The sequence below is a fragment of the Botrytis deweyae genome, assembly GCF_014898535.1.
Source record: "Botrytis deweyae strain B1 chromosome Unknown BDEW_007, whole genome shotgun sequence".
In the NCBI taxonomy this organism is placed as follows: Eukaryota; Fungi; Ascomycota; class Leotiomycetes; order Helotiales; family Sclerotiniaceae; genus Botrytis; species Botrytis deweyae.
In genome coordinates this window covers 94,670-111,925 of record NW_024066214.1, presented here as the reverse complement: position 1 = coordinate 111,925, position 17,256 = coordinate 94,670, and the positions used below count along the sequence as shown (strand labels likewise).

The window sequence follows — 17,256 nt, the reverse complement described above, 5'->3', positions numbered from 1 at the left end:
TTGTGAACTCAAGATTGGTCAACATCAGTGAATGTAGGCGTCTCTTTAGATTTCTTTTCTCTTTCGCGCATTTCTTTTCTTTTAAGTTAGCCGTATTTCCTTTTTCTTTCCGTACCCTACAACAAACTTTATTCCTACATTATACCGCGTCAAACGGCCGGTTAACAGTAAAAACTACCAAATTTACAAAGATCTTTTTGAAAGTTAAATCGCAAGCAACATTGATCACCAATATTTTGTCTACTGCTTTTAATATTAGGTACCTAACTTCTATTACTCTTAGTTGTATATTCTAACTTAATTTTACCAGGAATATCCTCAGCCAAAACCCACGAGTGCGCCAGTTCGTCTTAAACAAGCAAACGATTCCTGCAAATCTGCGAGCAATATGGCTCAACCCAGCCGCGTTGCTGATAGTGATGAGTCGGAAATAGATTCGGTCGAGTCATTAAAGCCTCGAAATTCTCGTCAGCCCACTACAAACCCAAATCGAAATCCCGTTTCTGCATTGGCGCATCAGAGTGGAGAGTCTGTCCAAGATTCGATTGAAAGAAATGACAATGTAGATGAGGACGGAGATGAGATTGCCATGGATGGCGAAGATGAGTCCGAGGAAGAAGTGGAAGACGCAGAAGAAGTGGAAGGCGCAGAAGAAGACGCAGATAACACAATCGTCGTCATGGTTCCGGGACCCAGGAACCCCGACGAATACGTTCCCTATCAAGACGACACAGTATATTCGGTACTTGAGGAGATAAACGGTTCGGATGGCGAGACATTGTATCGAGTAGAATATGAAGATGAGAGACAAGAAAACGTAAGTTGGGATTTTTTTGCTTCAAATAAACACCCAGCTCTCGAGAGATACTGTGATACCACCCTACTATCAAATTGCACTTCCAACATTCACCAGAATGTTTGGCTTTTCCAATATTTGCGCACAATTCAAGTGGCCATCCCACCCTGAAGCATCTGAACTCCTTCTAAAAGAAGAAGGTCAAATTAAGTGGCCTAATTTTTGCCACATATTTTGCTACACAACTTCTACCCTTTACATCGTTGACTTCAACTTTGACTTCACCACGGAGCTCGACAGGTTTGATAACTTCACTCTTGCCTAGTATTGCTAGTATTGGCAAAATTTCAAGTAGTTCTTGTAGTTGAGTTTGCCATGCCCATCTTTGGTCTTCAATTAATCACAATAAAATACTTTTATTGAGAACAACCTCGATTTATCAGGCATCTGTCCCTTCTATCATCTCCTTTGCTTCAGTCAAACATCAATTCTTCAGTTATTTCCAGTGTCGATGGAGCCATCTGTGTTTCCCGTTGTGGGTGGCAGTAAACTGCGCGTATGTATATTGATGAAGATTTTCATATTATCTCATAAGTCTTCACACCAAGAGGTATCACTTTTAAGCTCAAACTCTGACTAAACCAAATTATAGATCACGTTCAACAGGCTATCTCACCTTCCAAATGGCAACAATGCTTTGAATGAGTTTAGAAGCAGAGAAGCCTCGGAGTCGATTACGGTTGATGATCCATCAAATTCCAGCCGGAGCATGTCTTCCAGAGTTGGCAAACGCACTCGCCGACAGCTAACTGACAACAACTTTGTCGACATCAGCAGCATTCAGCTAAGCTCTGACGATGACAGGCTCCCGAAAAATGCAAAGAAAAAGCGTCGTCTTGTGAACAACATGTCAACTGTTGAAATTGAAAAGACACGCCGAAGTACTCGTGCTGGAAGTCGACAGTCTTCGCGACCCATATTTGATGACGATGAGGAGGACGAGGATGACTCGGAATCGGGACCTGTTCTTTCAAATGGCCATGGCTCTCGAAAATCAGGACGTACAGCAACGAGATCTGCTGCTCCCAGAAAAGCAAATACTCTCGCCAATTACATGGAGGACGAAGAGGAGGAGGACGAGCTTGCTGGTGATTTGCAAGTTGAATCTGAAGGAAGCGAAATTGCATATGCTAAACCTAAGAGACGACGCGCAAGTAGTGCTCGAGCCTCGAAGCCTGACAAGCGTGGACGGCCACAAGCCCATGGTATTAAATCTGATTATAGTTCTAAGTTACCTACAGAGCTCCCGTCTCGCATATCGAGGCGTGGAAACAAAACTGGCAAGAACATGGAAGAAGTTGACATCGACGAAGAGGTTTATGCTGACGAAGTAGCTGGAAAGGCCGCACCTAAAGTCATAAGCATTCGAGAGATCTATCGACCGGTATCCGCGAAGTCTTCCTTTGCTTTGGTTCATGACCAAGACTGCGATGTTTGCGGTGGAACCGGCAAGAATTCTAACAAAGGACGAAGTGAACTGATTTACTGCCAAGGATGCTCCTCGTCGATACATAGAATTTGTCTAGGATATCGATCAGGTCGGGAACATATGGTCACTAAAGTTGGCGACGAACATTTCGTCATGCAGTGTCGACGCTGTATCGGTCTGTCCGTCAAGAAAGATCCTCTCGCCCCTCAACTTGGTGCTTGTAGTAGCTGTAATGAGCCTGGAGCATCCTGTGCTGCATTCTCCGTAAAGAAAACCGCGAAGCAGGAAGAGAAGTTGAGGGAGGAAAATAACGGCGATGACCCAATCACCAATGTTCGCGAAGATCTTGTCAACAATCCAGAAAACGTTTTATTCCGATGCCGAGGGTGCCAGCGTGGATTCCACTTTGAGCATCTACCATCACGTTCTGAGAAATCGGTCATTCCAAAGAAATCGGAAGAGACGCGCTTCAAGAGAATACAAGAATACACTAAGGACTGGCAGTGCAAGGAGTGCTATCGGTCTATTGCTAAAATGCAAACTTTAGTTGCATGGAGACTATTAGACCCCAAGTCTTATAAGAAAGGCAGTGTATTCGATGATTATCGCGAAGATGAGAAGGAGTATCTCATCAAGTGGGAGGATAAGTCTTACTTTCAATGCTCTTGGATGCCTGGATCCTGGGTTTGGGGTGTTGCACCGGCTACAATGCGGAAAGCTTTCATTCGTAGAGATGAGGGTGCTAATTTGTTACCAAAATGGACCATTGAAGAGGCCATTTCGGAGGAATACCTACGAATGGAGATTATTTTCGATGTCGAATATGACATGTCCTTCAGACCAAAGTCCGAGGAACACGACAAGGCTCATATCAACGACGTTGTCCAGGTTCTAGTCAAGTTTAGAGGATTGACCTACGATGAATCTGTTTGGGAGGAACCACCATCCCCAGATGAAGCTGACCGCTGGAGTGACTTTGTCTCAGCTTACAACGAATATGTTATGGGCAAGTACTTCAAGCAATCGCCTGCAAGCGCTGTAAAGGAGCGTATTGATGCATTTCGTTCTCTAAACTTCGAGAAGAAAGTTGTACTGAAGAAACAACCTGATTCGTTGATCGGTGGCGAGATGATGAAACATCAATTGGAAGGCCTAAACTGGCTACTGTTCAACTTCCATCAACAAAAGAACGTTATTCTGGCTGATGAGATGGGTCTTGGCAAGACAATTCAAATCGTCGCCTTGATCGCGTCACTTGTGAAGGATAAACCAAAGGTAAGTGCTAAACAATCTTCGACTGACCCTTACTAACATTGCGCCAGTGCTCCCCTTTTCTCGTTGTTACACCAAACTCGACTTGTCCCAATTGGCGTCGAGAAATAAAAAAATGGGCACCTGGCCTTCGGGTCGTTGCATACTATGGTGCAAGGTCTGCTCGCGAAATGGCCATGAAGTATGAAATGTATCCCAATGATTGCTCTGATCTCCGTGCTGATATCGTGGTAACTTCATATGAGGCACCAGTCGACGACTCCAGCAGAGTCTTCTTCAAAAAAGTCAAATGGGCTGGCATGATCGTAGACGAGGGCCAACGGCTGAAGAATGATGGAAATCTTCTCTATGGTGCTTTGAAAGCCTTGAAAATACCATTCCAAGTTCTTCTTTCTGGCACACCATTGCAGAACAACAAACGAGAGCTTTTTAACCTTCTACAGTTCTTAGATAACTCTATTGACGCCGCGGAGTTGGACGAAAAATATGCTGAGCTAACAAAAGACAATCTGCCCGAACTTCATGAGCTTATTCGACCATTCTTTCTCAGGCGTACCAAGTTACAAGTGTTGAAGTTCCTGCCTCCCATGTCACAGACAATCATACCAGTCTCTATGAGCTCTCTACAGAAACAGCTTTACAAGTCAATCTTAGCAAAGAATCCCGAGTTGATCAAATCAATCATCGGAAAATCAGAAAGGGCCCTCCGCCCCACAGAAAGAGGAAATCTGAACAACATTTTGATGCAACTGCGTAAATGTCTTTGTCATCCTTTCTTGTACAGTTCTGCTATCGAGGAGACTTCATTGAGTCATGAAGCCCTTCATCGAAATCTAATCGATGCCTCCTCTAAGTTTCAATTATTGGAAATCATGCTCCCGAAGCTGCAAGCTCGAGGACACAGAGTTCTGATCTTTAGTCAATTTTTAAAGCAGCTTGATCTCGTCGAAGACTTTTTGAATGGTCTCCAACTCCCTTTCAAGCGTCTAGACGGTACCGTCAGTACGCTTGAGAAGCAAAAGCGCATCGATGCATTCAATGCGCCCAACTCAGAACTTTTTGCGTTTCTCCTTTCTACCAGAGCTGGTGGTGTCGGAATTAATTTGGCGACTGCAGATACCGTTATAATCATGGATCCTGACTTCAATCCTCACCAGGATATTCAAGCTCTCTCTCGAGCTCATCGCATCGGCCAAAAGAAAAAGGTACTTGTCTTCCAACTAGTGACTAAAGATAGTGCAGAAGAGCAAATCGTACAAGTTGGTCGTAAAAAGATGGCTCTCGATCAAGCTCTTATCGAAAGTATAGATGTGAAGGACGATGCTGGGGACAATCTTGAGGCAATTCTTAGACACGGCGCTGAAGCGGTTCTTCTTGACGACAATAGCAAAGATATTTACTACGATCCGGCATCAGTTGACGAACTCCTCGATCGATCTCAGGTCGAGAATACTACTAATGATGATGGCACCGCAGAATCTCAATTCTCACATGCTCGTGTGTGGATCAAAGACAAGGGTGATTTGGTAGAAGATTTCGGAGACACAGAAGACGAACCGGCTGCTCCAAAGGCGCTATTATGGGATGCTATATTAAAACAGCGTGCGGCAGATGCAGCCCTTGAAGCTGCCAAGAATATGCAAACGTTTGGCCGTGGAAAGCGCGCCCGACAGGTGAGTCACGTGCCAGTCATTTTAAGACAGTTAACGAGTCATTCACTAACTGCTTAGACCGTTGACTACGAAAAGTCACATCCTGAGCTAATGGATCTGGATGATCCCGAAGGCTCGCCACGAAAAGATGGTCGCCGGACTCGAAAATCTGATAGCGATGACGAGTTTAGCGGAAATGCTGCGAGGGATTCCGAAGCTGAGTCCGACGCAGATGAAGTCGCCAATGCCCGAGAACTGGAAACAGAACAATCAAGCGTCAAAGGTACGGAATCTGAAAGGCGTATAAACGCACGTCCACTTTCCAATGAATCAAAACGCAAAATGAACACTCAAGGAGGTGCTAAATCACGTCTCCGATCACTCACTCTTACGTTACCATCCCCTAAAAAAACTAGTAAGCAGGAATGTGGCTCTAAGATTCAGCCAGATAGCTCTGTGATGAAAAAGCCAGACAGCTCTGCACTTGAAACAACAACAGTTAGCAACAAGAATCTTTCCGTGAAATCAATTCGCGGTAAAGATAGGAAGCATAACAGTGATATCTAATCGTCATTGTGTTCATTGACTATGGATGGTCGTCAAAAAGTGGCACATTCGCACGTTTCAGGGGCCGTTAAGAAGCGAGCTTCGCTGAAAGAGTATCGAGACAGTCCTGCCGATGAAGCCATTGTTTCACATAGAACCACTTAAGTGTTCATGCATTCTAGCTCAAAGCAAAATACCACATCCAATGGATTACTTGATTCTGCAATGCTAACTCCGGATTCTGTCAAGGAACAGAATTCTTCAAGCCACTATTTATAATTTTTCACTTCTTCTCGTGGTTTCTTTGCAATGATCAACAATTTGGGTTATCAATCCCGCTAACGATAAGCAGATGATAACTATACTGGAGACCAAGAACCGGCGATCGCACTTCAGAAGATTTATACAGACCAAGAAAATTGGCAACAAGTGAGCACTAACAACCGGCGCGTCTTTTTCAACACTCGACAGATACAAGACTGGATTGATATCGGCCACAATCTCCTCGAAATTTGTAAGAACAACATACAAGGATTGGTAGCATCGAATCAAAATAAGCTCGATATCGAGGATCAATACAAGTATCTGCAAGAGCGTATTCGAGAAGTTCTCGATCAACCACTATGGTGGTTTAGTCAAGAAGAAGAAAAGGTTCGACTATTTTGGCAAGAGCTCTCTCCACAATTGGTGGAAGAAAATCATCAACTGCAGCAAGACACCGCACATTGGGTACAAGCGAGAAATCAATTAGTACCACCACAGGATAATCGTGCTTTAGACTACTCACGGCAGCTACAGGAATACCAACGACGATCAGAAGAGTGGCTTGATCAGGGTAGCAAACTCATCGAACGTCACAATGAACTCAAACAATACTGCGAACCAGAGTTACAGAAGCGAGAAGATCCAACATCGCGATATGTTGCGCTTTGTAGCGAAATAAAAAAGTTACGACTGGTTTGTGGCAGTGAAAGAAAGAGACTTGAGGAGCTGGTTCGACCATCCGGGGACAATCCAGGGAAGTATAGGCAAGAAAATCGTCAAGTTGAAGGAATGTCTATGGCTTCAGATCCACAGAAATCAGCAATCCAGCATCATGGACAACAAGAACCTCCCAACGGCGAGACGAGGAAGCGAGCACCCTATAAGAAACGCAAAACAGCCGAAAGCGAGGCAGTCGACAACTCTATCAGAGACCAGCTCGTAGAAGCCGGAACTCCTTTTCTAAAAGAGCTCGAAAATGATTTTGCATATCTGGACAACAATCCGCTAAGTCTTCCAATTCATGACAACAATGAAAGTTACTACGAAAAACTCAAGGATTACGTGCAACGAATTGAAAAGCGGGTACAGAGATTACAGTACTATCAAGAAGCTTTCGACCAACAATTTCGAATTTATAGACCACGTGACGCAGAACGAGCCAAACGTGACTTGGCTTACAAGAAACGCAAAATAGCTGAGAAAAAGTCGGGTGTCAAGTATTTTCCTATTGAGGATCACGCAGCACACATACAAAAACTTGATCAACAGCTACGAGAAAGTGCAGAAAGTCAACTACAGGCCATGAACTACGCCGTTGGACTGTTGAAAGCAGAGGAACGTAATCGATCGGAGCAAAGCTTTCACAAAGCACCATATCCAGCAACTGTACCAGGATTCGCGGGATCATTCCATCAAGGAACGCCGTCTAGAACACCAGTAGAGGATCTTCATAGAATGCCCATGCCAGTTACCGATCTACAATATCCGCCATCACATTTCAAAGAATCGCCTAAAATGCCTACACCACTTGCCGCATCATCTGGTCAACATGCAAGAGATCCTATCCAACTTGGTTCGGAATTCAGTGTTTCAAACAGATCTAGTCCAACTAGTCGATTGATTCCAGCCATAGAGATCCCTGTGAAACGTAAACGAGGTCGCCCTCCTGGATCTACGTCACATCAGCGGACTTCCTTGTCATCAATGCCACCAATCCTTCCAAGTCCATCTCGGCCTCAGGTACAGTCTTGTCCAGACTGTAATTTTGCTTACTCGAAGCTGATACCTGCATGTCCCAACCACGCTCCTACTGCAAAGATTCGTCTAATGCTCGACAATTTGAAAGGTATCAAAGACGATTCTCAGCAAGTGGCAGCTGCAAACAAGTTGTTGAAAGAAGCATTGGCATCAAAATCTGCTGCTCAAACTTCCCTTCGAAAATAAAAAAGATCTTGCGTAATGCTCTATCTATCGTTCGTCAAAACCAGATGGTCTCTATTTCCACTCGGTTACATACGACTGTTTAGGTTGACAATGCCCTTCTTCATCACATACCACAATCTACCACTATGCTTGTTATTTATGCCTCAATCGACGAAATTGCTTTTTCTCCGCGTTAAAAACTATGATAACGACCTGGAGGAATCATACATCCGAACTTTCTTTAACTTTTCTAAGAGATTCCATAAGGTTCTGGTGATAGACTCAGCAATCAGATGGTGTTTAGAGACGTTTTAAATAATGGTGGTGAATTTATGCATGACTTATCCAGGTCTTGCGCAAAACTTTTTCCTTCAAAGATTCTCGTGCGGCCTTGGAAAGAAAAAAATATTTGAGAGGAGTACAATGCCTGGAGCATCAATTAGATGGTTGTGCAAAGCCAACCATTGTAGATACAAAAAGAAAACAGAATTAAAAAATTCAATAACATATCAAAACAGCCGAGTGCTCGAAGTGCAATGGTAATGGTGATCGTAATGTGGACATCTACTGCTGGTAGATGAGCGAGTGCACTTGTGATGGATGTGATGAGAAATCGTGAAAGGTACATATATAATGTTTCCCGAGGAGAATACTCATCAATGTATAGAATATCCTGCGCGCAGTGTCCGAAGGTATAGACTGCGGACCAATAACCAGAAACTTTCAATTTCTGGTTCTAACTAAATTGGTCTGATAACTTAGCCCCACTTAGGGTATGTGAAGAAGTCTTCACTACTTCACTAGATGCTAATGGTAGATGAGTTATCCTCGGAGGAACAGAATGCAGAACGTTCGCCGATGAGCTACTCTGCTGATCCCCATTCTATTACAGAATCATATCCCATTGCTATTTCTATTGCCATGGATCCATATCGTTGCTAATAAACACAGTTTGCTATTAAAACCCTCATGCAATGAACAATCTCATTACCCAGTATCAGAATCTTTCCTATCTATCTTACTGACCATCCCTTCCCGCATGCTAATGTTTTCGAGATCTACCTACCTACCTGTTCGGTTTCTCAACTTCGTAGCAATTGAAACGTCTTCATAGCTGCATACCTAGGTATATCCCTCAACCGCATTACTCAAAACTCGAAGCGTCAACTCAAAACCGCACAGAGACCCGCAATACCATCGACTCAAAGTACCTACCGTAAGCTAGAACAAATCACCTCAGATAATATACCACCAGCTTATTCATCCATCTCGACGTCACCTCCAGCATCGTTCACATCATTGACATTCTGCTTCTCGCTCTCGTTTTCGGGCATTCCATCACTTCCATTGTCTCTGGTAGCACTCATGGTATTGTCGGAATCGACATTGCTCGCATCCGATCTCTCCACCCGAGCCTTTTTGTTCTCTCGCTCGTAACTCTCTTCACCAGTATAATTACCATACACACCCCGAATTTCTCCATCTCCGCTCGCAGTGTTCTCATCACGAGCTCCGGAGAAGCCAGATAAGACACCAGCTGCAGTATTAGATGGCGCGAGAGTCGAAGGGCTGGGAAAGTACGGAGGAGGACGACTCGAACCTGTTTGATTGAGATGGCCAGCCCAGAAGCTGGAATTGGCATCTACGGGCATGGAGGGATACCGAGGCCGGTAGAGATCATGTCTTCTTGGGGATGTCTTTTCTAGAAGCGGAGCTCGGTGTCTGGGAGAGCCGAGATCCATGGCCTTGTCGGTGCGTGCAGAGCTGGATCCGTGGCTGGAGTTCGATTTGTCGGTATTGTATTTGGTGTGTGTGCCGGCGAAGGGAGGATTGAAGTTGAACTGTGAGTGAGGGGTAGCGGGACGATCGGGCTCGGCGCCGTAGAAGAAATTGGTGTTGTGATTGTGGAATATTCCTCCGTCGTCGCGGGACTTTGGAGAGGTATATTCGTCTTGGTTGGTGGTGGTGCCACTTGCACGTGTAGGGTCGGAGAAAGAGCGGGCGTTGTTGGAGGACCATGGGACTGTATCTTCTGGGTCGACTTCAACCCTATAGGTTGTGTTAGTTTGTGATCGACATTTGTATAAGGGAATGGGATGATATACTTAGGCTCTGGCTTCCAATCGTCATCAGAAAATTCATCATCGCTGCGAGAATCAAACATGTCATAAAGAACATGATTGACAGTCTTTCGACCAGGAGCAGGCTGTTCCTTCTCCGTGGCCGTCTCCTCAACCTTAACTCTGGGCGGTCTATTGTTCTTAGTCACCTCTTGCCACTCTCTGATCTCAGATTCTCTCTCCTTATGACTGTCGTTATCATCAGCCTCAAGATTCAGCTTCATCCTATCACACAGCTAGTTAGTCACAGTCAAAACTTTACAAGTCAAGTTTTGCTGGTAGGCTTGGGATCACAAAGTGCAACGGCGAACATACCTATCTTCACCAGCACTGACATTGGCTTCCATGCTATCCGCTCTCTCACGAGATTTGCCACGGTTCTTACGTTCCCAGCTCTCCCAACGTTTCTTGGGATCATTGGGGTCGTGTTCAAACTCGTAGTAGTGACGTGTGCGGTGGGAACCATGTCGAAAAATGCGGCCATCTTCGAGTTTACTGCCTGATTTGAGGAAGCATGTGTTGGGGTTTGTTCTGTAGGAGACATATTTATTAGTTCTTGTTTTGGTGAGAAAGGTAGGGGAGTTAAATGAAAGACTCATGTATAAGAGATGAATAGGGGATCCGAAGTCTTGTCAGAGATGGAAGTGCATGCTGTATGCTCCGAAGGTTGACCAGAAAAAAAAGCAACTTCATAGGATCTGGAAATCCAGACCAATGGAAAGACCAAGAAAAGTAAAATTGCACACTCTGCTTACCTCATTGTATAAAGACCTTGAATCTTCTTAGGACATGGATTCCTATCTTCTTGCTTAAGTGTATGCTGAATATGATCAAAACAAATTGTTTTGATCATAATCTTGCAACTGCAAGCAGTGTAGGTGATGAGAGTATCTACACACATCCTGGCAGAGCTGCAGACTGAGAGATGTGATGAGACTGACGATCAAGTAATAGAATAAATTGAGTCTTGAAGTTCGAGTCGGAATAAATAAGGGTGGAGGTGATGGAGTTGCAAAAGTCGGGGTTTAAGCTGAGGTGGGCAAAAAAGTACACAACAAAGTTGTTGAAAGACTTTTCCCTATATTGAAAGCTCTAGCTTGAACTCAAAGATAGATAAAAACAACTTTTTTAATGTACAGTTATTGTTTATATCTAGTATGGATGAAGTCGGGAATTTTCTGTGACAAAGTCGAAAGAAGCTTTGTTGTGCGGGAATTGGAAATTGAGAAGATTTTTTCCTTTTTATGGCGCAAGAGATTGCAAAGGAACTTTCTGGAACTATAGCGGCATGATTGTCTATTCACTGGGCTACAGTAAAGTTTTGCTGTATACTATCTAGTCAGATGATATCAGAGAAGTCTGGATGCTGGAATTAGTGAATGAGGTTGTTGAAATTTTGGATAAGAGGTTCATGATAGTGAAAAATGACTTCAAAGCATTAGAGCATTATGTTGCTTTTATGTTATTTAGCAAGGTCATTCACATCTTGGAGAAGCATAACAGAAATTTCATAGAGCACCAGTTTCTTCCAAAGGGCTGTAGCATCGTATAATCCCACTGGTTGTGAGTAATGCAATTCAACAACAGAGCTTTTCAATGGCTTCTCTTTATAACCTACAGCTAGTAGAGTCACCGTTAGTAGATCCGCTGCAAGCACATTGACATCAAGCAGGATCAAATATTGCTATTGCTAAGTCCATAAATCAAGAATATGCTGCGCACTTGATTTTAGATTGACAAGTGTTTGTCCTACTACCCTGCTAACTACCGAATGACTTCCTAAAGGACGATATCTACGCAAAGAAATTACTTGTACAAGGCACTGTTCCCTCCCAAACCACTAGCCAATGTTCACCCCCATTCTCAATCAGACGTCAAATCAATAGCTGTCTCGACATTGCTCCCTGCCATAACTGCATCATTGTGCTGGACTACCGCTGACAAATTTGTATCGAACGACTGGAGTTGTTGCTGAGATCTGAAACTACCTACAGCTATGTTATTAAGTTTAAAAGCTCCAGTGATGCACCACTGCGCGGCGTGATTGTATACGGGACAAGTCAAGATGGACAGGAAAAGAACTCACCTCTGCTTTGCGATCGGCTGCCGCCTTCTGTCTTAAGGTAATCATTGCGTGTATTACCAACTTGTTGCTTCTGTTCCTCAAGTATTCTGGCGTCTTGCTTTCGAAGATATTCTTCTCGAGCAGAACTTTAAAGTTAATTAGCGAATATTCAAAACGTCTATTGGGCAGGTGACTAGTTTCCTACATATTCTTCGCTTGACGCGGAGGTCTTGAATTTGTCATCTCCTCATTCATGGCATGCGTACCAACTTGGTTGCTCAAACTCGACTGGTTCATACCTATCGTATATCTAGTAAGCTCTGCATGATTCTTCTTTAGTCAGATTGGATATGAGATATACGCACCTGATGGTAGATACTCCGACAGATCCTCATCACTATTGGCTTGTTCTAGATCATTAGTCACATTGCTACTCTTAGTGCCTAAGCCAGCTGATTGACGTTGTTTGTATTCATCGCTGACGATGTATGCAGCAAGCTTTCTCTCGCGAAACTCGAGCAGTGATTCATTTGGCCGTTTCGGGAATTGCTTCTGATACGAGCGGTGAAAGGCCAAGGGGATTCTGTTCTAAATGTTAGCTTATTTTTCAATCAGATTTAGCGCAAAATTTACAACATCTGACGATATTCTCGTTTATTTTTCACAGTACGTGTGTCCTGAGCTTCGTGGTCAATGTCGATCCGTATTTTGCGTTCAGAGTTCTCGGTCTGGGGCTTATTATTGCTAGACATCTCATCTTTTAAGATCATTGGATCAGAATACTGGGAACTACCCTTCCGCGTATCTTGGTCTCGTTTGTTCTCGACATGTAGTTTGGCAGCGTCAGCCTTCTCAAGACCCGTGACATCTTCCATACTCGCAATGAGTCCAGAATAATACAAATCCCTCAATCTCTGGTTGCGTGCCTGTTTGCTCTCACCATCCAGCTTATTTTCGCTAGGCTTCCTCTTCTTGGCAGGCTTACGTGGAGCATAATCAAAGTATTGGACGTCTCTCTTTCGTTTTTGTTGTACTTCAATATCGGCTTCGTCATCAGCATCCGTAATATCTCCCATTACCTGATCTCCAAGTGAAGTGCTGATCACTTCCTGTTGATTATTTGTAACTTCAGCACGACCAGTGTAATTCGAAAGATCAACACCATCACCATCACCATCTTGGTTTTCCTCTTTGGAAGATTTGCGATTATTGGGATTCTTCTGCTGTCCTTCTCCACGAGTTCTTCTCCCTTCTTGATTTCTTGCTGAAGGTTCAAATTTCCTGAGTTGCTCGCGAAGTCTTTAAATAGTTAGCGAAAGCAAGAATAGTACAACAGGGGGTATTTTGGTTCCTACTTTCGATTGACCTTTGTCAGTATTTTCTCCTGAACTTGCCTAGTAGAACATATCAGTATTTACAGTCTTCTGAATCAAAAAGGTCATTTGTACCGGTGCTCCTCTTCACTACATTCAACGTCCTCGGCATAACTTTCTACGCCTTCACTGACCATGCATGCTCTGATTTGATCGAGGAGTTTCTGTAAGCGGCGATTTACCATTTTTGCTACAATATTCCAACTATCATTGGCTAAGTTCTGTTGCGGAAAAGGAACATCCTGCACAAATCTCTCCTTCATGTCTTGATCATGTAGCATGTTTGTCATCAGTATTTGCTTCCGCTTTTTTTTGAGTAGATGATGTAATTCAGATTTCAGCGGGAGGTGAGAGTTATTCGTAGGTGAAGTTTTGTTTTGAGGAAGAGACTTGTCTTCAACAGATTTCTCTTCAACATCATTTTCCTCGTTGATTTTCTCTTGACGCGGCTGCTTGAATACGTTGTTGCTCACACGTGGACTATCTGTGGCCTCTTTGTTAGGAGTAGTAACGGTTCCATAAAACTTACCCAACTTCCTATCAACCCTGTGTTTTTCCTCCATCCACATCTCCCGAGCAGTATCTTGCTGAGAAAGCGTGAAATCTTGTAGAAAAGCGTCAAGCTGACTAAAATCATGGAGAACATCTTGCTCGTTTCGGTTGCCTGGTATCTTCGACTGATCTTGAATTTCTTGGAGCTTTCTAATTGCCTTTCTCTGGAAATTTTCCTGTGAATCACTTGGTTCTTGTTTAAAGACATCGGATCGTCTCCAAGTCTGTATAGCATCCTGAGTTTTCTGTTCCCGCTCAAGAGCTTGGAGTCTTGATTGCTCTGCAATTTCCTGATGCTGCTTAGCTCTTCTTTCGGCATCTAGTTCGATTTCACTGGGATTCAAATGAGGATGAGACTCAGGGCTTGCATATTTCGCTTGAGATCTTTCCACTTGGTGTAGCTCAAGAGGTGTCGGATCTCTGCGGGAAGGATTCGAAGCAATTTGTGGACCTACTTGCGGGTTTCCCACAAGTGTGACTGAAGCTTGGTGCGAAGTTTCATAGAAACCTTTAGGTGTAGAGTTCGATGCCTCATTAAGGTCTGCCACTGGGACTTTTTCTGATGGCTGTTCGGAAGGAGTGAAGTTGTTCAATCTGAAATTCCTGTCATCAGACTCCGGCAAAGTATCGTTATACTCTTGGGAAACGACAAATTCCGATACTCCATTCCATGGTCTATCTAAAACCTCGATGGTCTCAACGGTAGAGGGATCATTATCCTCTCGGCTAGGGATGTCCGTGTTGAGGTGTTGGAAATTATCCTGAACAGACAGACCAGGTTCGTGTACTTGATCCTTCAATTTCTCCTCCCGGAAAACACCTCGTTGTGTGTACGCATTTTGTAAGAATTCGTTTCTCTTCTGATCATGTCCCCTCTCGCGCTGATCTTGCAAGCTTTCACCAGCAGCAACAGGAGCTGAAGAAGTTTCCAAGGAAGCAGGGACTTCTGGTCTTGCTTCACTTGCGTCCTGGTCGTGAATATTATTCTCGCGGATGACAGTAGTAGTAGCAGGGTCTATCAATCTTTGTTGGTGATTTCCCGGCGGTGTTCCAAGATTCTTTTTCTCTTTTTCCTGTTTCTCCTTCAGAATTTGAGCCAGCTGCCAAACAGGCATGAATTTCGGCCCAATTGGAATGGTTGAACGCGCTTTCGTATCTGCAGTCGATTGCACTCCCGGTTGAACTCCTTGGCTTTTCTTTCTCTCTCTACGCGGTCGCTCTGCCTCTCGAATTGACATAGCCTTTGGACCGGTTGGAAATATGGGTTGGGTTCGAGCAGTAGTAGTCAATGATGACAGCATACTTTGTTGATTCTGACGATCGGTGTTTGTTTCCAGCTGTCTTCCATATTCAACTTGGTTGATGTGTGGAGCCGAAGCTTTCCTCTGGTGTTGTGGCAGACCAACGCTTGGCGGACGAGATGGCAAATGCAGACGACCATCTGCAGCGGCTTCTTTCTGGTCTTTCAATTGCCTCCACTCAACTACAGCATCATCAATACTGCCAATATGATGGTTTGTCGCATTATACCGTGGAGGGAGCTTCTGACCTTTTGATCTGGACAAATTGTGCTGGGTCGAAAACATTTCGTTTTTCTCCAGTTGAACCTTTTGGTAAGTTTGAGTCTCCGCAGGGAGCTGAATACCTCCTGGTATCATCGGATGTTGAAAATTACTGGGCTTTCGAGTTTTGCGGCTCTGCCACGTAACCATTCCCTTCTCTGCCAACATGACCCAATCTTTGTCTCTCCAATCTACCTGCTTATCGTCTCCATCCCACTCACTATCATTCCATGCTTGCGCACTTGGGTTGTAACCATCTGGAACACGGCGAACTCCTCCTCTAAGTAGCATATCCACGTTGGTGCAGTTCTCCCATTCTCGGCCGCGAAATTGAAATTTTACTGCAGATCCGGGATTCATGCTACAGTTAACACTTCCAACAAAGTCACCTCCCCACATCCTGTTACAAACAGTGTTGAAGGCTCGCGGATTGAGTTTGCAATTACATCTCGAACCTCCGATGTTGATATGCTCAGATTTCAAGTTTGGACATTTCAACGCCGAAAGAACGCGATCTTGCGGAGACGTAAGTTCATTCTTATTGGATGATTCGTTGGCGCAAATTAATAAGTGAGTGTACTGGCCCCAACACTCATCATAAGTAGTGATCCTGAACATACACATCTTGATGATGGTGTACTCCAGTCGTGGTTGTGTTTGTTTCGTTTGTTGTGGAGGAATAAACAAATCTTGACGAGAAGTTTACTTCATGTTCATTTCAGCCTCGCGGTCTGAACGGCGCTAAGCAGAATGAGAATTTAACCTGGTGTAGGTAGGTGGGTAAAGTGAATTTCAATTATGGTGGGCTGTAAGCGGAGTGAAGAATGAAGTGAAGTTTCGAAGAAGTGAAGTCAAGAAGCTAGTTATCACCTGATTGTCTGGCGACATCAAAATAAATAATTTTTACTCGAAAGCCTTATCAGATCATCCCGAAAACGTTACGAAGTCAAATTGTTAAGAGCTCTCTTCAAACTGAGATCTTGAGTAATCCTTGGGTTTTCACTTTTGTATCAACTTGACAGAGGTTCCTAAGCTCATTCTCTCGAGAAGTCAACTTCTTCGCCTCGTGCAGAATCTTCCTAAACGAATTATAACTTCTGCATATAATGCTGAGACTGTCAACACCGAGCAATATTTCATACACAACGCACTTGATGAACCATTGATCCTACTTTGCAACTCAGCTTCCAAAAGAGGCATCACATCCCTTCACGATTCCAACTACATCAATATATCACCAACACACAACAGCTTCGCCAGTGATGCATGCTCATTAGCAAACGTTATCATGCCTTCGCACCATCTCCTAACCACAACTGCCCTCCCAATACTCACCATTACATTGTCCCGGGTATCTTCCCTGATCCCACCCCCATCCAACCATTAACACTCACTCACTACGCAGTCAATCACAAACACAAGGACCAAGATTACAATGCATGTATGGGTAAAAGTATGATATTCAGCGCTAGCTATAGCTACTTTCCATTGCAACACCTTCAATTCAAGTTCCGCTCCTCGAAGCATCATCCGCTCTAACAATCCAATCCTACTCGAAAACACCCATTGACCATCTCGTTTTTGTCTGAGATCATTCCTACAAAAAACGAGTCATCTATCTTGATATTTCACGATGTTGAAT

The 17,256-nt window shown here is 43.9% G+C and overlaps 3 protein-coding genes across 3 annotated transcripts; 1 reads left to right on the top strand and 2 right to left on the bottom strand.

Annotated features, from left to right (window-relative positions):
- Window positions 1-388: 388 nt before the first annotated feature.
- On the top strand, window positions 389-7,963 carry EAE98_003747 (uncharacterized protein; the record flags this gene model as incomplete). Its single annotated transcript, XM_038951367.1, has 5 exons — window positions 389-817; window positions 1,449-3,560; window positions 3,608-5,230; window positions 5,288-5,492; window positions 6,108-7,963. 5 exons carry the CDS (start codon window positions 389-391, stop codon window positions 7,961-7,963), a joined length of 6,225 nt encoding a protein of 2,074 aa, XP_038811840.1.
- A 1,235-nt stretch (window positions 7,964-9,198) lies between these two features.
- Window positions 9,199-10,963, bottom strand: EAE98_003746 (uncharacterized protein; the record flags this gene model as incomplete). The annotated part of the gene is made up of 4 exons (XM_038951366.1): window positions 9,199-9,991; window positions 10,048-10,287; window positions 10,378-10,593; window positions 10,818-10,963. 4 exons carry the CDS (start codon window positions 10,961-10,963, stop codon window positions 9,199-9,201), a joined length of 1,395 nt encoding a protein of 464 aa, XP_038811839.1.
- A 962-nt stretch (window positions 10,964-11,925) lies between these two features.
- EAE98_003745 (uncharacterized protein) lies at window positions 11,926-16,238 on the bottom strand (the record flags this gene model as incomplete). Its single annotated transcript, XM_038951365.1, has 7 exons — window positions 11,926-12,056; window positions 12,149-12,273; window positions 12,333-12,426; window positions 12,493-12,710; window positions 12,764-13,426; window positions 13,483-13,521; window positions 13,576-16,238. 7 exons carry the CDS (start codon window positions 16,236-16,238, stop codon window positions 11,926-11,928), a joined length of 3,933 nt encoding a protein of 1,310 aa, XP_038811838.1.
- Between the last annotated feature and the right edge of the window lie 1,018 nt (window positions 16,239-17,256).